Below are 23,934 nucleotides of genomic sequence, written 5' to 3' on the forward strand. Positions count from 1 at the left end.
GTAAACAGTGTGTTTAGTATTACTGATTTTATTTTAAATTGTAAAAATTCAAAAAATCACGTTTTTTTTGAAATTGTTTGTTATTTTATATGGAATACAAGAAAATATGAGAAGTTCATTTGATGACGAGATAATTTTTGTAAAAGATTATTTCGAAAAAACGTTTTATCACTATTTAAAGCCACGAAACTATTATAAACCGCCAATTTAGCTATTTTTGAGTTTTTTTTTTCATAAATGGAGGCCAGAATCATAAACATTCATCTATTTTTCTATTTTATTTGCTCAAAAAACTATAGTTGCGATATTAATTAGGGTACAAAATTTTTAAATACACAATAAAAACGATCTTGAGGTGTAATCATGTGGTTCAGAATTATGTACATCAATTTCCGCAACTGCTAGTAGTAAAAAATAAGGTTATAGATAGAGATATATTTTTTTTTTAAACTAAATATTAAGAAAAAATATCTTCCTCCCATCTCATATGATTACAAGATATTTTTAAAGGCGATCAAGACTTGTCACTTTTTAATATTATTATATAATATATATAATAAAATCGTTTGGCTGATATTCGCACAAATACATTTAATATTTTTTAAACTCAGCGATACGTATGCCTCAAGTTAATATCATAAAATATGTTTTAATTGATTCCTTTTACGCTTAGTCCATCATCTTATTCTTGTCAGGAAAATAAAAGTGGCTTAACGTGTATCAGAATTAACGTAGACTAGTGAGGATTTTCGATTCGCTTTCTTGGATCTTTAGAAAAAATAGAAATCATTATTGTTTCCAATTCTCGTAAAAGAATCGAGACAGTGAAGTACATATGACATTTATCGATTTCGAAACAGCATTTGACTCAATAGACATCAAAATTATATCGAATAGTATGAGGAAAATAGAAAAGTAATAGAGTGACCAAGGGGAATATATAAAAACTGATACCAGTACTTACTATATGAAAGTACCTGAGTATCGAACAAAAAGGCACAAAAGCAGAAATGAAACAACTATAGAAAATAGTAGGGAAAACGAAGATGAGCAAGATAATAAATGAGTTCAAATAGGAAACAAAATAGCTGAAAGTTGTTTAAATTGGCACGGTATAAAATACAATAAAGCCTAAATAAAAGTGGTAGAAGCAAAAATAATCGAAATAAGACCTAGGAAAACTTAGATAGAATAAGTAGCAAAAGAAGAAGGGGAAAGAATACGATAAATGAGTGCATTAGCAAAGGACCGAAAAGAATGAGAGAAATGGATAAAAAGGAAGTGATATCTAAACCCTCAATACTTGAAAGGGTATAATGGGTTCTAGAGTTCTAAAAATTTTTTTCGAATCATAATAGCATTGAAAACACTTTTCGATTCTTTTGGAGCCATTGAAAAGAAGCTAAGGGATAAATTCGTGCACAGTGCTTTCACGTGATTATGCTCAATGCTTGTGTGTGTTGCGGATATGGCATTAGTTTTTGCTATTTACCACGTATTAATTTCAAATATAGGCTATATTGGTTGTTTTTCTTGAATTCCATGGTCAAATCAATAACAGGTTAAATGTTTGTAGATAATAAATATTTATAAATAGTTTATATCCATATTTCGTTATGTACTATCAGTTCATCATTATTCAAAACATGATTAGTTCATGGAAGCATAGATTATTTATTACTAAACAATGAGGATGCTTAATTCTCACTAAAAAATCAAAGATGAATCTGAAAATAAGTCAGAAATGTGTTTTTGATTGTTAGTGAACAATTTTGTACTTAGATTTTTCCATCTATTAAAAAACACAAACAATTTTTGCTTTCTTGCTAATTTGATTAACAAATTTTGATAATTCTCTTAACGGACAACGTTCAATTACAATCAAAACGTTGGGACAGGTCAAAATTATCAATATGTCATTCGAAACTTGTTTTGAATCTTCAATAGATTTGCATAATTAATAGCCCCATATTTTTAATATTGAAACAAATTGAAATCTTTCACAATGGTTTTTGTCTTCAAATTATACGACAAGGTTAACACTGAATATATTTTGCATATAAATGTTTACAAGATTTCGCTTGACTGTTAAATTAATCGAATAAATTTTGGCAAGTAACAGTACAACAAACACTATTCATTTATGATACATTTTAACGATTACATCACATAATGTGATACAGAATATTGTAAATGCTTCAACATAGAACTGGATTTTTTCTCTAAGAGTAATTTAATGCTTTACCGTGTTATAAATTTTACGAAAATATTCAAAATCGTTTATTTTATGCAAGTGAAACTACAAGTGATAGTATATCGATAAAATTACCAGGGACAAACAGAGAGTAAGTTTGTTTCCCAATTTAAAAAAAAAATATAGAATTGTGAAACTTCGTCGTTACCAAAACAGTCACCGGAGGACAGGAATTCAACTCACACAAACAAAAGAACACAACTGTTACAGTAAGCATTCCAAGCTTCTTGTTCTGAATGATACGCAATGTTTTGTATATTCAAGGAGCAAACATCAGGAAACTTACTTTTAAGATGTGCCTCATAGTTAAACCGTTGTTACACATCAGGGCCTGTGGTCTTTTTATTATGTCGTACATTATTACCACTCGTTAAATAATATACTATTATAAGGTGATGATATGAAGATATTGTAAAAATTGAAAACTGGGATTTAAATGGAATCGAACTGAAGTGTGGGATTGACAAATGCATTTATTTCAGATTAGACTAACTAGTCTAATTTGAAGTAACTATTCCACTACAATTAATGAATGAAATAGGACTAAATGACAAAAGGCGTCATGAATAAAACGGTCAACCAAAAATTTGATTTCAATCTCTTTGAAAAAAAAAGGTTTTTTTTCCTTTTTCTTTCACGTTATTAATCTCAATAAATCCCAAATATAGTCTCCCATTATGTTTTCATTATATTGGCCTAGATAATATTGTTCAAAGCGCATAATTTCCTGATGAAAACATTATAATTGCTCTTCTGAATACGCTATCGTGTATTCCATCTTTAATAAATGGACCACTTATATAATAAAATGCATCAGCATCATATTAAAAGTTCCGCAACGACATTAAAGTTTTTCTAGACTTGTACAAAACACCTGATTGTTGTTCATCACTTAAATGCCATCTAGTGGCACTATGTGAACGCGAAAATCCCACTCTGATCGAGCGGTATTTCAAATTTATGGGAAAAAAAGTTGAAAGAGTATTATTACTTGAACTATCACAAAAGCAAACTTTATACCAATCAAAGTAAGTATCGAAATGAAAAATGAATAATAAATATCATAAAAACTCTAGTACCATCCTTAGAATGACAATAAGTTAAGAAAATGGTCGATGAAGTTTTAGAAAAAATTATAAAATGAAATATTTTTTATTTCTTTTGATAACCAAACACCCTATAATCTTTCCATGAAAAAAAAACGTTGAGACCTTTCATCCGGTAAGCATTTGAACCCTCAAAATTCTGTTGATATAATAACGATTTTCCGAAGAATGATCACGACCACCGCTCAAGAAATCTTATAACGATCGTCCGCTTTGACTTAACAAGTTGAGTTCGATACGCGTAAAATTCAATTAAAAACACACATCCTGAATTATTAGATCGTAACATGAATTTTAGCCACATCCTTGTTCGGCCGAAGGAAAACGGAAGTATAAATGTTATTGCGAATATAATACGTTTCAAGTGGTAAACACCAGAAATATATTTCTGTTTCTTGTCGAAAACCTTGAGACTATCATAAATTAGGTAATAACATTATGTGTAAACAATTTATCACGTGACATATTTGGTGATGTCAGTTGTTACGTGTCAAGAGAATAGCTGGAAAAAAGCGAGTAGTATGAACAAAAATTATCACTTACAGACGATTTTTAACGTATGTATCGTTACCCACATATGGTAGCTAATTATTTTTGTGTTATAAAATAACTATTTGTGATTAAAATTGTAACGCGAGTGACAATATTAAAAACAAGCGATAACCGCCCTGAATAAATTAAGGAAATAATAAATGAAATCGAAAATTATATATTTTGCAATTCTACAGAACTTTGCTCTGATATATTTTCTGACCTGAAATATTATCTTGTAATTCGTAGTTGGAACATCAAAAATCGAGATTTTTGCATTTTTTAAGTATCCAATCCTAATTGTTTTTTATTCTACTCCACCGTTAATTGTCTCTATGCGGTCCTGTCCTTGGTCTTTTTACATAATCTATTCAGGTCCTCTTCTACTTCTTTTAACCATTTTGATCTGGGCCATATAAGAGGTCGGGCTATTAAATAACAAGACTGGTTACGAAAAAGGGTTTTATTATAAAAATTAATCTACATTCGAATACTCCCCTGCAATATACTTCTCTCCCCTCGCCACACACCTTTCCATACTTTTTTCCCATTGATCGAAGCAGTGCTGAAAGTCTTCTTTGTTGAGGGCCTTTAGGAGCTCTGTCGTTTTTTGCTTTACCGCTTCCATCGACTCAAATAGGGTCCCTTTCAAAGCAGATTTTTTTTAACCTTTCTTACTTTTTAAGGAAATCTGGGCAGACCTGTTGACGCAAGAGCTTTTGGTCAGGAGTCAGATTTTTTGGCACCATCTTCGCACAGACTTTTGTCATGTGTAATTCCTCGTTTAAAATTTTTCTAACCGTTTCTTTATCGGCGTTTACAGCCTCGGCAATCATCCGGATGCTTATTCGATGATCTGCACGCACAATTTGGTTCATTTTGGTCACTGTTTCCGGAGATGAAACAGTCACAGGGCTACCTGGGCGCTGGTCATCTTCAGTGCTCTTTCGGCCCTCACTAAAGCGCTTACACTACTCTTTCGAATCGTCGAAAGCGTCTGCATTCCTAGTTATTTTATTTTTTGTGTTTTTCTCCTTTTAACTGAAACTGTCACTTCAATTTCATGATTCATACGCTGTCTGTATGTATTTTCATTAATCTTGAAGGGGCGTCATATTTTTATTATATTACTTTCCGCTATTCTCAACTCCGCTTCTTCTCTCAGTCATTGTTTCTGCGCTGTACATTAGTATGGGTCTTATCATTGCTTTTTAAATCATTTTCTTTTTATTTTTGCGTAGCTGCTAATATTTTTCCTTCAATTTCTTATTGTCTTTACTATATACTTGAAGATTTCTAAAGCTTCAATTCATAAACTCCTATTTGTATTTTTTTTCTTTATGAATTGCATCTTACCTCATAATTTTTGAATTATTTTTATTCACTTATTTTCTTTTAAAAGTTCTATCTGTTTCAATACTCATTTCGTGTATTCCTGTTCAAAACAAACCTCGGTGAATCCTTTTTTTTGGCATATTCAGAAGAAAAATAAAAAAATGGAACTTGTCCTTTGTAGAAAACATTTTCTTGAATAGAAAAACTAAAAGTTATAGTTTTGTAAAGTTAAATTAGGGCAATTGTTTGCGCAACGTTCCACGACTTGTAAGAAGTCAGAATTTTTTATTAAAAGAAAAAATGTGTCTGTGGTACATCGCCACAAGTTCTTTTTAACATATAAACCTATAAATAGTGAACGATTACACTTTGTCATACTTTCACAGCGACTTATTGTTAGTTCTTCCGCTTGTGACAATGTGTTTCTCAAATATTTATAAATGTGACACACTGTCTCTATGGATCTAAGTTCTAATTGTTTACGACCACATTTATATATATTTTTATCGTTTTGTACTGGCTTGGGGTTCCATCTTTATTGGGTATGTCCTGCGATATATTTGTATACTCTAACCATTACAATAATGTTGTTAATATAAGTATTTACTTTTTTCTCATATATTTGATCTCGTAAAGTCAGGTTTACTGATGTTCTTATAGCTTATATATGAGAGTTATCTGATAAGATTCCTATATAAAAATGAAAATATAAGTTGGGTAATATATTTAAGAATATATGTTAAAATATCAGCTATTTTGAATGCTTAGCATATGTTTGACAATCGTATAAGTGAGTCGTGAAGATTTTTGTGAAGATGTGGAAAATTGATCATCGATTTGTCATTTAATTAGTTTTAAAAAGGCAGTAAGCCATGCAAATGAAATAGAGAGTTAAAGCACTTAGTGCGAACCTGCTCCGAAAAAAACAAAGTCTGTTTCATCGACCGTAAAATGATAACGACCGTTTTTTGGTATGGTCATGGGACTGTGTTCATCGACTACTTTAAAATAGTGAAACAATAATAGAAAAGTATTACGCATCATTGCTTGATAAGATAAAGGGAGATATTGCTAGAAAGAGACCGTATTTGAAGAAAAACAAAGTTCTTAACATTGGGACAATGTACCTTCTCACCCTTAAAAGATCGTAATAGCTAAAATTCACGAATTAAACTTCAAATTGGTTAATTACTCTCCATATTCACCAGGTCTCACCTCTAGTGACTTTTAACTGTTTCCTAACCTTAAAGTTTCACTTGCGTGAGAGAGGTATTCATCAGACAAAGACGTTATTGCATACGTTTATGCTTATTTTAAGGAGAAAAACGGTAGTTAATATTGGGAAGGGAATACGCTAGAACATAAAAATGATTCTGGAAAAAAATTTCAGGCGACCCTAAAATGTCTTAGCCTTCTTTTAATATTTCTATGTGTAAATTTTTACTTTGCTGTTTAACTACGGTAAGTTCAAAAGGATTTTTTCTTTTTCAGACATTTTGTAGTTGAATGTTAATTAGATCATTACCAAAAATGTTAACAAATCGGAAAGTGTGTTACTTTTTTATTAAAAAATGTATCCATAAATTCAGTAATCTTTTGCATATTTTTCGTAAGTACAAACTATTTAATGATAGCTAAAATGAACTCATTAATGTGGGAAATTATTCAAAGTACGTGTTCCAATAACGTCACAGCGAATATCTTATGTGGTAGTAGTTTCTCTTACTTTAAAATATTTGTTCGATGTGGCAACATCGTTTAATATCCATAAAAAAATTATTAGTTGATTTCCTGACTGTAAAATAAAAATAGCTGGAGATGAACGCCTCTAGACGTGGAAATAAGCAAGCAATAAACTATTACCAGGGATTGGTAACCATGCAAAATCCTGCCATATCAAAAATTAAAAATATAATTTAAAGAATTATTTGTAATCAACATAGTATTCTAATTTTTTAACCATCTCATATTTTTTCAATTATTTCAAAATAACGCTTACGGAACAACCACAAAAATTGTGGTTAAATTAAGTACAATCTCAAGTACAGAAATAAACGTTTTAATTATAACTATCATTAAACGAAAGTGCTACAAGTAAAACGGAAGCAACGAGAGTAGTAGGAACAAAATAACAAAACGAGAGTAAAATGCATCAAGCTAAGCAAGTGACCTTGAATTTGCGGAAAGTCGCTGTCGATGTCGATGAACTAGTGACCGTCCCAGCAAGCCATGCCAAAGCTAACACCAGCCAACTAGATATTGTTATTGCAGGTTTATGTTCTGCTAACTGCCGAGTTCCTTTTTTTATTTTTTTTTTTTTGTAAATCGTCTATATCTATATACCAGTTATGTTAAATCTTCCAGAATATTTCGAGAAACTAATAAATATTCAGAAATATATTTGTATATTTTGTATAAGAAAATTCGCTATAACAATAAAAGTCCTCTTTTATGAAACTTTTACTTTTTTGATATCATGAGTGGTAGATTAGAGTTTTTTTAAAAAAATTAATTTCTGGGAATGAAATCTTCGTAAGTAATTTTTCAAGAAAAAATAGAAACAAACAATATAGAAACATATAAAAGTCGTAACATAAGATATGTTTCTTTGCATAACAAATTACCAAATTTACATAAATTATTATTTTTTGTCTCGTCTACGTAAACAACTTTTATAAACAAATAAATAGAATGTTTAAAATTTATTACTTCGTTAAAAAAATAACAGTAGCTCATTATAGATGCTGATTAATTAATATTTTAACTAATATGGGTAGTAACACAATTTCACAAAATAGAAACAGAATCTTCGTATTTGTGCGGTATTCACGAGAGAATAGTAAATAATTTACAATATCGTCTCGTTTATAACCATAATTTGCTCTTCTATTATGTCATTATTTATCAAATAATAAACGCAAATTATATTAAAAAAAATGTTGTATGGCTAAGTCTTAAAAAAACCAGTTCCCGTTACAAAACTACAACTACTATTATTTAAAAACTGACCTAACCTCTCTCTTTGTAAAGTGACGTCATAAATACTACGACTGTAACGTGGAATCTAGTCGACTGTGTCTTGCCTAGGCCACTAGATTACTGTTACGAGTCGTGCTCCGCCGTTACATGGTTTGTTTAATCGTTTAACAATAAACAATTACACGCTTATCATTGTTACACGGAGAAACAATTATTAATGAACAGGATGGAGATGTGTTTATCAAATTTTGAAAAAAAAATTCCAGATAATATTTTGATTAAATTCGATTTTTTTCATTCATATTCTTGGTTTTGTAATAAATTTTAAAGTCTCCCTATTATTATTTGAAGATTAGAAAAAAACCTGTAATATTAATTTGACAGTTAAAAAAATTTCTTCTCGGTTATTTCTAATATTTGTGGTATCCAATAATAATAATTTATACTGTCATTCAGTTTCCTCCTACAAGATGCAAATTAATATTTCATTCTAATGTTTTATTTACGAGGATCATACACATTTTCTTTAAATATATATTTTTAAGAGAAACATTAAAAAATAATCACTGTATGATGTTTCTATTAATTGGTCTTACAAGACTATACTATAATGAAAAATAAACTTAACATTCCCAACATCTGCAGTGTTTTCGCAACAAATAAAAATGAATATTTCAGATATAGCAATTACACCTAAAAACATGAATAAAAAGAATCAACTGACGAGGCAAGCGCCGTCATGATATAATTTATCCGGCAGGAGAGAAGATGGCGGGGAAAAACAAAACGCAATCGAGTCATTTCCGGTCGCCGTCACACGTAACGCTTTATAAGACAAAAAGAAAAGAAGAAAAATATGCGCGAAGATAGCAGCAATACAACGTTGCCAATTATAAATTTTCTTGATACTTCCTTAAATAATTATTACATAGATTGTCCAAAATATAACTGAGTTGATAAAATAATAGAATATTAATTAGTTATTTATAAGCTTGTTGTTAAATATTATACATACATTTGCAATAAAAACATAATCTTAAAACAATAAAATTGACTACTAGAAAATAACAAACCCAGTTTCATAAGAAATAAGCTTTGATATTATTTAAACGAGCCAACAATTCAGTAAAGCGTCTATACATAGAAGAATTCCATCTCGAACTATAAGATAAGAATCATATCCGGATTTTTTATCTAAATTCTCTCTCTATCTGTCATTATTATAGGTTTCTTTTTTATCTATCTAATTTTTAAACGGCATTTTTTTAATCAGATTGGAAAACACCATATTAAACAGAGAAAAATTTTTTTGCAGATAGAACGAAAACATGTTTATATCAGTTACATAATAAATATTTTAAGAACTGTTTGACTTCATTAATAAAGAAATAAAAAGTGCGACATAATTTCTTTCAGTTTGCAATATTAGTGGATGAATAAATACTAAGTAACACTATTTTGTGATAACCTGGCAACTCAGTTTAACTCAGCGACTGAAGGACATCAAGTAGTGCGCATGCGAATTTCTATAATTATATCATTGCAAAAGTGCAAACGAGAAGCACGTCATTGGATGCGATGAGGGTACGAAAAGGGGGGAATAGGGGGATCCATCTGTTTGCCGGGGTGGACGGCCTATTCAAGGCCTACTATCTTCAATAATCGTTTTACTGCGAATCTCACAACGTAGTAGCTCCTTATTATTTATTTTTTATTTCGATTCTTACTCTGGTAGGCATATGTTGGAAAAACATAAATTCGTCAGTATATATGACATCTAATATATTTTTTTAATAATGTATAAAGGGCTAATATTTTTTTAACAAAGTTATAAATAAAAAATTTAGCTTCATACGTAATGAATTTTATTCGCGCTCAAAAATCTGACAACAACGCGTTTACATATATAAAATACCTAACCTTTAATTACATAAAAATATAACTTTCAATTTTATTTTAAGTGGAATTCTAATAAAATTTTCCTGTATTAAATTACAATAAAATATCAATATTATTATTCTATAATCTATTTATTATATTCAAAACATCTATGCGGTAAAAATAACATATAATTTTGTTGCTGACTAAGTTTACAACACGTCAAGTTTTTATTTTTCAAATGAGATCCGAAAAGCTTCTTACATTGGTCTAGGCTACTGCAAATATTTAACTATTCACACTTTTACAATTTTCTAAATTCTTTCATTTTGTACATTTTCTTTTTGCATTAATTGCTAAGGTTAAAGAAATTTTGAAATCAATAGAATTTATTGGATATTAGAATATAAAGTGGTTGGCTTTGAATCACGTTTTCGAATAATAAACAATACTAACCAATTAACTATGTAAATCCCAAGAGAAAAATATACCTCAAGTTTGATGAACCCATTGAAATAAATCTATTATTTAATAAACATTTATCATTGTTTGTAAGCCATTATGTACCAGACTTTCTTTTAAAAATATTCAAGGAATTTCCTCAAAATTGTAAACATCCGATAATAACATAACCCTGTGTGAGTGTGGCAATAATAAAACTACTTTTAGCGGTTCATGCTTTCGTCCATCGATGAGTGCTGCTAGTGTCTGGAGGTGTGGTAAAGGGTAAAGAGGGGCATCCAGTACCGAACATTGACCAGGAAACAACGTACATAACCTTCAAATCGCTGTATTGCTTTGCTTTGGTTCTCGGTGTGTCCTTGGTTTGAGAAATAGATGCAGTGGTGCGCAACGTTGAGGCCGAACTCGGCGTTAATCAATGTGTGTGAGCATCACAACGTTGTCGATAATATTTATAGGACTCTATCCAATATAAAAACAATAATAAAATGAATCATACGTAATAAAATAATTTAAATAATATAGAGAATTAATATAATTTAACAGAATACAATTCTTGAACTTGAAATAGATCAACACCATTCATTTAATTAATGTTGTTTTTTATTTCTATTGGGAATATCTTACTTTTTATGATATTGGCAACAGTGTTTGTTCACTGAATGAAGTAAAACAGTTCTACTGCACTCGTTTTTCCGATGATATGCGTTACGGATTGATGTACCTATTGACATCAAAATCAAGTATAAATCTTATAAATACTAAAATGAAATTGACGAAAAAGTTTTGTTTGTAGTTTGAATTTGTTCTATCATTTTTTAAATGCTATTTATTTATAATTGATAATTAATAGTGGACACAACTTGACAGATTAATTACATAGTACGCCCCGTTTTTTCAATATTTAGTTTTTAAAATTTATTGGCTGTCTTGTTGAAGAATTGACTCAAGATAATGTTATTTTTTGGCGAGTTATTTTATTTATTTTTGAGGTTGGGTTGAACGGACCGATGACTTTGTTTAACTTTACAGGTAACTTTTTTACGATTTCACAGGTACGAAAAATTAAGTGGTTCGGTAAATAATAAAAATTCCAAGTTCAAAAGACGTAAAGTGGAATTATTTAAAACTGCTTATCCAAACCATCGATGTATTAATTTGAAATTTTTTAAATTGCAAAACGATCCCAATTTGATAATTCAATCTAATAGTTGAATTAATTAGACGGAGATAAACTGTCATTAAACATTACAAAACTTGACGTCTCGGAAATTTGATTACAAGAAATGACATTTCCTACTTAAACTCATATTTACTTTAATGAAGATTAAACTTTTTTCACTGGTAACTACGCTCTCACTGTTGGGAGGTCAAAATACAGAAAGCATTGGCGTAATATATTTTTAAATTTAAATTCTTTCAACAGGTGGGCCTGAAACTTTGTACGCTAGCATATAAAAAATCTTTTTTGTGATAGAATTTGATTTTATTATTCAATATAGTTGCCTTCTACGACATTACAACGACTATAGCAGTCAGACAATTTTTATAGCAGGACAAGAAGGTGAATCCCGAAATCGGAGCCCAATTCAGGCAATTTTGACATTATTTACAATAATTTGTGACAAGATGCATTATCTCGATAAAACAACACTTTCTTCTTCTTAAAAAAGTCCGATAAATGTCAATGGACAAATTAATATTAGTGGTTTGACTTGGTCCTAACCTCAATGTTAAATCAATAACCTTGGATGGCAAGATGCAAAAATATCAATATGGTGGATGATTCTAGCACTTGAATAAGTCTTTAAGTTATATATGTATGTAGAAGTGATCAAAAACACATGCCAGAGACAAATAGAAGGAAGAAGATCAATGAATTTCTAATGTTAAAGGAAATATCATATACATTGACGCAGATAAATTCGTTGCTATTGATTTTGTTCATAGATTAGATAGTAAAAACACTAGCTAGACCTGGTATTCTGTCATGACATTGATTGCGATATAAAAAATAATCTTCTGAAATGAGTAGAATGTAGAGTTTGAAAATAAACATGTACGACTAATTCTTCCAATTAAAGGTCAAAAATATTATATTCAACTAACCTTTACTTAATAATTCTGTATTTTGCGTAAAGGACCTATGTTAAGTTAATATCATTATTATACTTTGTGTATCGATTTTTTTTGTGTTTTTTGTTTGGGGACAAGACGTTGATGGCGTTGACGAATTGGGCACAACGATAAGTATCAAGATACCAATACGTTGTCTTTTGAGAACCGTACATTCAAGAAAGAACGAAAAAACCAAACATCATATAAAAACTACAAAAATTCGACAAAATGTTTCCAGCTTTCCGAGGCAGATTCCGACCAACTACGAAATAAAATGTTTTGTTCTTGTTGATAAAAAGATATTGTCGTATATTCGTATTTAGACACGTTATAATGTTTTTTGGCTCATGCCGATCAAATTTGATCATATGGTATATTACGACAGAACTCTGTGTAATGCACTCGACGACTGGTTAAAGATTTTACCGATAGAAATCGGCGCAACATAACAAAACAATTTTAATTAAAGAGAGTTTAGAACAAAAGTAGAAATATAGAAGATACCCAATCACACAAAAAGTTTAATCCAACTATTATATTTTCATATAAATTTAATGAAAAGCTTCTTGAAATTACAGAAACAATTTTATTTATCTGTACAGGTTATGTTGTTGTATTTTTTCTTTTGCGCACGCCTATGGTGAAGACCTCATCGTGTCGGACGTTATTATCTCAGTTTCTTTATTGTTTAAAAATATTCCGCTTTAAATAACAAATTTCTTTATACTTCCGGGAACGAGAATGAGATACAATTAAACATATCAGTAATAATGGAGTCATGGACATCACTATTTCAAATTGATAATACTTTTTTGATGTCATTCGAAAAATAGTATCAATTACAAAGGTTAACTTTCATTTATAAGAAACTTAGAGACGTAAAGAAGATAAATAGGATTTGTTACAGTCATGATCTTGGACCAAATAATTTCCAGGAATGTTTATAAATACGTAGTGTGAATTTGATAGTGAGATTGATGTTTTTAATAGAATATTTGAATGTTTTCGAGCTAAACAAAGAAATAGCACAGGCGAAGAAGAATAATATTTATTATTGTGTTTTAAATCCAAATCCTATCGATATTTTCATCGCCTTTTCGAGGTTTGTCTCCAATAGACTGTCTTACATGATGCATCTTTAGTCCAAATTTACACTCATTTTTAGAACGCAATAGAATTAACAGTTGTTATAGAAAATTAAATGATGTAAACAAAAACAAATTCAAAGTCTCAAATTTCCACATCTCACTCATCAAAGTCCGCGTCCTAAAGTTGGCAGTCCCAAAATGTGCCTTCAACCAAGTTGATATGGTAGCTAAATAGAAAAAAGACTTAACATTCGAAGTAAAAAACTATGTGTTTTGTAAAGTACAATTTTTTATAAAAATATTTATAGCATCTGCCATCTATTAAATATCTAGACTCGATTGTATACAGTCTAATACTTATTTCTCTGTTTGTTGTGATAATTTTAATAAACTGAAAAACGTAAATTGAAATCAACTTTCTGACTAAGATTTAAACGTAATAAGAATTAAATGGAGAAACTATCTAAAATGAAAGTGGATTTTCATATAGGAAACATTACGCGGTAACTAGCCCGTTTAAATAACAAAACTTACCTACATTTTCTTTGTGCTACATTCTCACAATAATCGTTCTTAGATATTTTATACGGTGTGTCGCATATTAGATGAAGACACGTCTATCTATATTCATATCTTTTCTAAAGATTACACGATTGGTGATTCCTTGGTTTGTTTTGATTGGGATTAGGACTTTTTGTACAGGATATAGTTAATTTCGGGAATGGCACTAATGTAAAAAAACTTTTCGCTTGCAGGGTGAAAAGTTCATACTGTTTTTATACCCGTTTAGAAATACCCGGTATTACAAATACTTTATCACTTATAAAAGTTGGTATATTTAGTACGAATAATAGCAAAATAATTAAAAATTACAAATTTTGGTCTTTTCCTAAGTTGTCAGGGGGAAAATTTAAATGTCAGTCCAAGAAATAAAGTTTTTATGATATATTCACCGCTAACTGTTGAAAATTTTGTTATTTAATTTTAACATTATTGCCTATTATAATACATTTTAATTTTTTTAATAAAAAGATGCCGCCGAAAGTGTCCTTTCTTATTTTTCATTTTTACCATATTTGCGTTTTCTTAAAGTAAGAATAGAACTATTATAATAATAGATTGAAAAAAAACATATTACATCTCCCTGATATACCAAATATTATAAATAAAATATAAATTTCTATAAAGTATATATAATACTAATAGTTGTCCCCAAATTTTGTAGTACTCAAATAAAAAAAAAATATTAATTAATATGGTACTTTTCTCTTTTATTAATTAATGAAGGAATTCTAATATTCGTGAGAATACAATTAATTCAATCACCCTTTTGAGTTTTTATAGAGGGGACGATCCTATCACGAAAAGCCTATAATTTGATAAAATCCCAAGACAAATCACTCTACCGCTCAACTACCTGTTTACAACACCCTCTCTTTTAACATAATTGATTTCCGGATGTATTATTTCTATCTTTATTCCTCAAAATGGTTTCACATTTGAATCAGGGGTGTAGCAAGGACGTATTAATGCTTAAATTTGAATAAATGAAATTATTAGAGAAATATTTCTTTTGCAGTGTTGTGATTTTCAAAAAATTTAAGCTCGATTACTAGGAAATGCACAAAACAATCATTTTATTCTTTTCCATTTTTGTTTAGCCTAGAGTTGCCAAGATGGCAATGTCTAGTACTAAGAAGGCGTATTAACACCGAACCCTATATATAACTTGTAAACTTTTTCCTGTTAATTGCAAGCAAAAACAATACAAAAACTGTCCAAACATTTAGCTATGCAAATATTTGTTATCCGTTTCTCAGAAATAGCCATTTCAAAATACTAGCTATGGAAATATTGGTTTATCCATTCTCAGAAATAGCCATTTCAAAATACTAGTGCTAGATATGTTCATAATTCAATTTAATGTCACTAACTCCAAAAAAAGATGCAGAAGAGAGTATTAGACACTTATGTATAATTTACCTCACCGTTTCTATAGAACAATTAAGTGACTCATTATATCATAATATATTTTATAACATTTTTCTGGTATTCTATTTTTACTAAATTTTTAATAATCGGAGTAATCCATCTCTGCTTTTATAAACAGCCTGTTGATATCTACCTGTGCATGTGTTCTCATCAACCCCATATCTCGCCGCCTTTATTTGACCTACTTTAGAAGTACCAACTACCTATAGCAGCCCTTCCTCCTTTGTCCTCATATATATAAACAACCCATTTCCAATCGCACATACCTTTTTATATAATTTTAAAAATATGAATATTTAAATTTAAGAATATATTGATACTAATTATTATTTTTGTTTCAGATTTGGATCCCTACAATAGCTATATTTTACAGCAACACCAGGTTCAACAGAATCATCATATGCACCATCACAGTCAATCACCATTTACCACACCTTCTCCTCCTTCTCCACCAATAAGACACTCAATCCCGACATCTGTTATACAGGCAGCTACCAGCAGTATGTACGACGATCCTTACATGTTAGGATTTTCACCGAGGAAACTCAAAAAAGTAAAGAAACAAAAAATGGGCGAACCAGGCACCGTCAAGAGGAAATCAAGGGAAGGATCAACGACTTATTTATGGGAGTTTTTATTAAAATTGTTACAAGATAGGGAATACTGCCCAAGGTATATAAAGTGGACGAATAGAGAAAAGGGCGTCTTCAAATTGGTGGATTCGAAGGCTGTTTCGAGGTTATGGGGCATGCACAAAAACAAACCCGATATGAACTATGAAACTATGGGTAGAGCCCTAAGATATTATTACCAGAGAGGCATTTTAGCTAAAGTTGATGGACAGAGATTAGTCTATCAATTTGTAGAGGTACCTAAGGATATAGTCGAAATTGACTGCACAGGAGCTGCGTAAATTTCAATTATTTTTTCTCAAAACAGAGAAAAAAAACTGAACCAGCTGGTAGTGGAAACCGGCTGTGTCTCGAAAAGTACAACAAATCACAAATTATTTATTTAGAAATATTGAGTTTCTAGATTGTAAATATTAGCTATAACTCAAAAGTGTGGTAACAACGAATTTTTGCAGTTTGTAGCATTTCTGAAAGATCTCATAGTTGAAGTCATTTTGTAAAAATTGTCCAAGACAACCTAAAGTAAAATACTATATGGTAGGACCATAATTATTGCTATTTATTCTTCAGATAGCGCATATCTCAAATGTAAAAAAAAAACATAATTTAGTTAACCATTTTTGATTGTTTTCATTACCTGTTGATTGGATAATAATGCAAACCTATTTATGTCCTATTATATATAAAGAAGTACCAATAGTGTACAAGTACAGGTCCTCCTCGAAAGAAATCATTGGATTATGACTACCATACCTTATCAAACATTGACCTCTCAATTTATCCCTGCACTTTTGTTTTTGTGAATCTACTACACATTTCCTCAAAGATGTTATAGAATGTTGAAATTGTCTGACGTGGATTTGCTTCATCTTCTAATTAGAGAATCATCTTTGGATCATTGACGACTGTTGAGTTCCTACCATTGAGAAACTCAAAAAGTATATGCTCTTATAATATTTGGCTGGCCATTTCACTCCAAATTTCTCTAATATTTATTTATTTAGAAGTGAACAAGTCATAATGACGTTAAATGTCTTTGACACGGCTTTGAAGCACCATAATGGACTGACAAATGACAAGCAAACATCTGGGCAGAAAAGTCGTTACTCAATGGTTCACCTAAAATCATTATTAGACAATATATGGAAAAAATAGCTCTGGAAATATTCAATAAAGCCACAGTGTTATTTCCAGATCAGTTTAAAGCCTGGATTTTCCAATCCGACTGCTGGGAATGGGAGTATATCATTTTGGTATATTTAGATAGTTTATTAAGCCGTAAAAAGATGTCGTTTTAAATTTCAAAACCACTGAAAAGCGTTGTCGTTGATTGGATAATTGATAATGCAAAACTGTTTTTTAAATTATTTCACATTATATAAAAGCATTAGTTTCGAAGAATAATCTTGTGGCTTAATTTTTATTTTTAATTATTTGATAGTCATTAAATCGTTTCATTTGAAATAAAAAAACACTGTAATATGGATATTTTATCAGTAATGGCTAATAAATAGCAACTATTTAGTGGTACTACTTATAAGTAATGAAATTTGTGAGCTAAACTCGTTTAATCTATATCCTTAGGTGACCTGAGATAATGGGAAAGGTTGTGATTTGAAAATAAACACTATAGTATGTTGTAAGATCCTAAAAAATATTGTACCCTACCCTCTACACTATTTCATACGATTGCAATGAAGCATTTATACGAACGTTTGAACTAATATTGAGAAAATTTAATATATTTATGGTCTGAAGAAAATGCTGTTTCCTTAAACATCCAGTGTTTCATAATAATCAAGTTCTTTCTTGTTTATTTCTTCAAAGATGGACCAAGTGTTCAAAAACTGCATTTATAAGTGCTTTTTAAAAAACAGTTGTACAAAAAAAATTGTTGGTGGGTCATTAAAGATTATTTTAAGCAGGTTGATCTGTACATACAAAGTTTAAAAAAAATATAAAATGTATCACTGTTGTTTACTGTATGGTATGGAATAGTGACAATTTTGTTATATAGGAAGATTTTTTATAAAAAATATATACCTAAAATGTTAAGAATATCAATTATAATAGTAATAAATGAAACATAGTTGTGGATGTGTGAGATTTGTGATACGGACGGGTTTCAGGGGGGGAACAGTTTTTTTCCAAATTTTTGTTGATAAAAGAGAACAAATCCGTTTTGCTTACGTAATCAATAATTTTGTTACGACATGCGGATCTGTCTCTCGTACATATTATTTAATTACAAAGGAAGGTGCTTTAAAATGGATTAGAAAAGACTGCGAGGTGCCTAGTGATTGACAGAAAAAATAAATTAATGTCAATGAATAGCTCTCTTTTTGTTTTTCTTTGAAGAGCGGAAAATCTTTTTGGATTTGATCTCAGTATGTACACAAAAATGATTTGTAGAAAAATATCGATTTGGATAGATAATAAAAATGATTGAATGTAATCGTTTTTATATTAAAAAATGAGTTTTTGATTTATCAGAACAAAAAATTTGTAAATATGGGAAAATTATTTCATAATTAAATTTCAAGTAGTTTCAATTATACAAAAAAAAAACAGTAAGTTTATAAGTGTACATTCTGTATAGTATTTATTTAATAACTTCGAAATATCACATTTAATTTTTTTGTAAATTTTTTTGTAACTTTCTGTGATTTTTGTAATTTTAGTTGTTTTCTAAATTTATTGTTGAACATATGTACCTAATTGATATGTGTCTTGAAATATTATACAGCTCAGTGCAAATCAGGACAAGTTATATAACAAATACTTTAACAAATGTAGAAATTAGATAAAAAAATTGAAACCTATCCCAGGATTTTTCTCAGCGAAAATTTGTACTATATTATAAGATTGTAGAAGAAAAAAAACAGTTGTATGTGTAATTGTATAAATTTATGCACAAAAAACCTGACAATCTGGCAAATAATTACAAATATATTTTAAACACAAAAATGAGAGAATATAAATAATGGTTGTGTGAAAATACATACTAAAATCATCTTTTCCATGCTTGGTAATATCGTTATTTTTTATTTAAATGCAGGTTTTTGTTAATTAAATTACTTTTTTTAAATAATAGAAGTCAAATTATAGCTTCATTTACTTGCTAACTTTTTCTTCTTTAACCGGCGCTACTATCTTTTGAGAACCAGAGTCTTAACAATCGATTGCCAATTCTTTCTGTCCTGAGCCTCCAACGTCGCTGGATTGGGTCTAGCCTCAATGTCCTCCAACCAGCGAAGGGGTGGTCTCCATACATGGCTCTGCGCGGGTATCGATCAGAAGGCATCTGTGCTCCCTGTGTTCCAGCCACCCCAAACGCGCTCCAGTATGAACGCCACTAAATCTGACTCGCCATACATCTGTCACAGCTCAGCATTCTTCTGGATCCTCCATTTGCTAACTTGTATTATTATATCGTGAACAAGTTCCAGTTGAATTTGTCTCTTGCATCAATTTTAAAATCTTATTATATATGCTTGTTTAGGAAACTTGAGTACAGTTTATAGTGTAATTGAAATAAGCATATGACAAAGATGTACCACATTTTGGAAAAACATGTTTGATACGTCAAAACTTTGGTGATTAAAGATTCTGTATAAAACAATATATTATGTTTAAAATTTCCAAACCACAAATGGAAAGATATCATATCAATACTTACCCCAGTATTTATGTATGTAAATTGAATTATTGAAAATATACTTTTTGGCAGTTTTTTTTATGTAGCTGATTTTACAGTATAATTTGACCCACCGTTAATTTTGTGAATAACAGAGATAGAATGATTTCATTAAAAGTGGCATAGTCAACAAAATTTCCAAAATTATTTCCAACATGGAATATATATTATACTGTGTCGACAATGTATTAACTAGCTCTCAAATATCCTTAATCTTGAGGTCATTATTCTTTGAAAAATGTATTCATAACTGACTTTCATTCTACTGTATACAAGCTGATTGTAAATAATTTGTTGCTCTTGTTGAAGTTTTGCATCTTTTTTTGACTGGTATATAAACACATTGAATTGGCAAATATTTTTCTAAAAACATTGAATATAAATATTTTCATTTTTTCTTTAAGAATTCAATTTATCACGAGTCATTTCTCTAAATTGAAAAAAAAACTAAATAACAACATAAAAAGTGTAATTTTATTTACGAAAATTGATTTTATTCATGTAAATTCATAAGTTTGGAATTATTCTTTACTTTACTGCGTAAAATGTAAAAAATAGACCGCAAGAAGAAGACTCGTTTGTATGTTTCAAGGGTTCCTAAGTGCCCGCATTAAGTGTATGTACATTTATTAGAGAATGTTATTATACACTCTACATAACATGTCATAATTGTGTCGACTTGCTTTAATTGTAACATTATCTCGTAGCTTTGAGCAACAAAAATAACTCAATCTTTTGTAATAACCGTTTATACACCTGAAAAGTTCTTATTTTTTAGGTAGCATCGTAGTTATGCATATTTTCTTTAAAAATAATTGAAACTATTTAAAAAAAAAATTTAAGTTCCAAATTAAAAGTGTTGGCGTTTATCGGGAACTGCGAAAAAACTACTTCTTTTATGTGTCATACATCATTTTATTTTGTATTCCGATTGTGAGTGAAAATTGAAGTTTCATTTTCTACATTCAAAAACTTTAACGTAATTTTAAAACATTTCATAATTAATTTAACTTCAAAAGAATGAACTTTCAACATTAAATTTAGATTAAAGTATTTGTTGACTGTAAGATCGTCCATCACTTGCCTGTTCTTACTGTTTTGATAGAGATATTGGATGAATTATACACATATTATACAATACTAAACGGACTAAACAAATGAACATATGAACTGAGGACTGTTGCTCATGGTGCAATCACATAAAATTCGACAGAAAAATTTCGTGTATATTCGTGTAAAAACGTTATAATGAAAATACTCTTGTGCTATTTGAGGATTTGTTTAAGAAAATCGTGTCACAAGTCCAAAAACTATCGTTTGAAATTAATTTTATCTTTATTCTCAACTTTGCGGATAGTAACTCAGAGCTTGACAAGTTACCGCAAAAGTAACTATTTACCTGACGTTATTTGAGATAAAATTTTCAAGTTTTCTAGCACCAATAATAAAAAAGGCTTCTTTCTAATTTTTTTATTTATTTCATTTCTTCTGTTTTAATTGACACAACTGATTTCTCATTACTATTTGATGTAATTTTTATTGTGTATTTTTGGATATGCCCTATTTAAAAATATTTTTCTACACAATAAACCACTTACCTATACAAATAATGTTATGAAATAGAAATATCTAATAGTTTGCCAGATAGAGGGTACAAAATTTGTTGACTTTATCGTCCAGATACCATGTGATATGTTTGCATGATTGTTAATTGTCAACACGTTTAGCCAATATATATATTATATACACGTTATACATTTAAATGTTCTTAATTTTTTGTTTGTTACCTATTTAAACAATTCAATACTATATGTGCAAAATCCTGTGTATTACTCATACTTGAACGTCATCAAAAATAATACTAGGGATGGAATTATACTTATTTGTAAAATACAATAATCTAAAAAAAGGTTTTTTTAATAAACCTTATCGATATAAAATTGGAGACGCTCATGTATTATTTATCTGATCTGCAGGTAATACATCACTAACAAATATTTATATACATATAAATCTTATTTTTACAATAACTGAAAAACTATGTAATTTTTTGGTGATATTGCAATAGAAATGTTACAGTTTTTGTATATATAGATAATTTTTATTCTATAACAGAAAGAAATTTACCTACCTTTAGATAATAAGGATTTTATTGATTTTAAAATAGAATATTGTATAGTTTTTATTTAGTTTAAGACAAGGTACTTCTTTATATATATAGTTTATTGTAATATTTTCTCTTCGCAAAAATATAATATGATAAAAATATTTTAGTTTCAATTCCAATCCAATAAATCTTTCCTACGAATGTTTTGAATTTAACAACATGTCCGTTCAGTGTCAAGTTTAATACCCCACTATAAATAATATAGAAATATTCTTCTTAACTTTTTTTGAAAATATTCTATTTAAAATAATAACATTAGTTTGTATCGAAATAAAAATTATGTAACAGTGTCGAGTACATTTTTATATGCTATTTGACAATGTTAAAAATATACTAAAAATTGTGACCATCCCAGTAGAGGCATAAGCGCGGCAGGGCTCTCAAAAAAAATTAATAGATAAAAAAATACATAATTTAATTGATAATAATCTTATCTAATACATTTTCTACTACTTATTCACAAGAAAATTTGCAATATTTCACAATACCTCCATAAACAATTCCGTAAAGTCAACAGGTTGAATAATTCACATAACTTCCGATTCACGCTGTTTTAGTATTAATCTGGGATATACCAATGTGCTCTACGCCCTCTTTCAATGACCTACCTAGACCAGCGCAACTCTAACAAACTGGGTAATGCCAATCATACAATGTTTTCGCGACTTTCTGAATTCTCTGGTTCTTTAGAACGATTTGAAACGCAAGTTAACACCAAATATAGAAAATCTGGTTTAAGTAGAGGAAAAAGCTATACAAAAAATTAACTAAAGATATTTGTGCCAAAAATTATTGGATTTGTGGTTGTAATCAAAAAAATGCTTACTATTTGGTGGCAATTAAGCTTGGAAGGAAATAGGGATCACCGATCAAGAGCACTTAAATTTTAAGAAGCATCTAAAACCATATTTTTGGTAATATGCAATATGATCTACCAATATTATAGCTCAATTATATTCTGTTTATTAGTTAAGTACGCAGAGGCGTAATGAAAATGTGTTGAAGAATAAGTATGTACTACCAAAAATTACTAATTGTGCTAAATTTTATAGGCCATTCGAACTGGCTTTCCTATCAAGCGATACTTTCGATAATCGTGGCGTATTTCTTAAGAGTTACAATTTTTTAGGTGAATTACTTAAATGTTAGTCCAAGTGATTTCCGAAGCACATCTTGGATTACTGAATAATCTCTCAACATGGTTACGTTATTGAAGTATTGAATATGTTGTTCATGACATTTTCATCATAAAATCAATAGAAGTGTAGACCTTGATAAAGATGTAAAGCAGTGCTTGGTGATTTATATTTTTCTTAGTGTGGAAACCGCTCCAACATGTCAGCATGGGAGCCGATAAAATCCGTTTTTGGTGTAATTAATTTATTGTCCTCTTTCCACTCTATTCGAAAATTTCAATCAAATCCCTTTGTCGATTCTAAAACGTTCTCTATCTACATTCTATAACGCCTAATTAAGGTTAAACTCAAAGTAAATTTGTGGTGACAATGTTTTTTATAATCGCTGGTAAGTTTTTATATATTTTTAACTTTGCAAAGTGTTCACAAAATTTGAATTATCTTTAATAAGTTCTTTTTATTTCAAATAAATTTAGTAGGCTTATTTCTGTGTGAATTTTCTATTTAATATGGGGAACAGAACAGATTCCTCTATAGTTTTATGTTAAAAAATATTAAT

The 23,934-nt window shown here is 29.5% G+C and overlaps 1 protein-coding gene across 3 annotated transcripts in view; it reads left to right on the forward strand.

Annotated features, from left to right (window-relative positions):
• Positions 1–22,338, forward strand: part of LOC130442652 (ecdysone-induced protein 74EF) — a 307,190-nt gene extending 284,852 nt beyond the window's left edge. For all 3 annotated transcript variants that reach the window (XM_056776959.1, XM_056776960.1, XM_056776961.1), the window contains one exon: positions 16,085–22,338. In XM_056776959.1, coding sequence (XP_056632937.1) covers positions 16,085–16,656 — 572 coding nt within the window. In that variant the 3' untranslated portion in view covers positions 16,657–22,338. The remainder of the gene's footprint in view (positions 1–16,084) is intronic.
• The last annotated feature ends 1,596 nt before the right edge of the window (positions 22,339–23,934 follow it).

The sequence above is a fragment of the Diorhabda sublineata genome, chromosome 4, assembly GCF_026230105.1.
Source record: "Diorhabda sublineata isolate icDioSubl1.1 chromosome 4, icDioSubl1.1, whole genome shotgun sequence".
NCBI lineage: Eukaryota > Metazoa > Arthropoda > Insecta > Coleoptera > Chrysomelidae > Diorhabda > Diorhabda sublineata.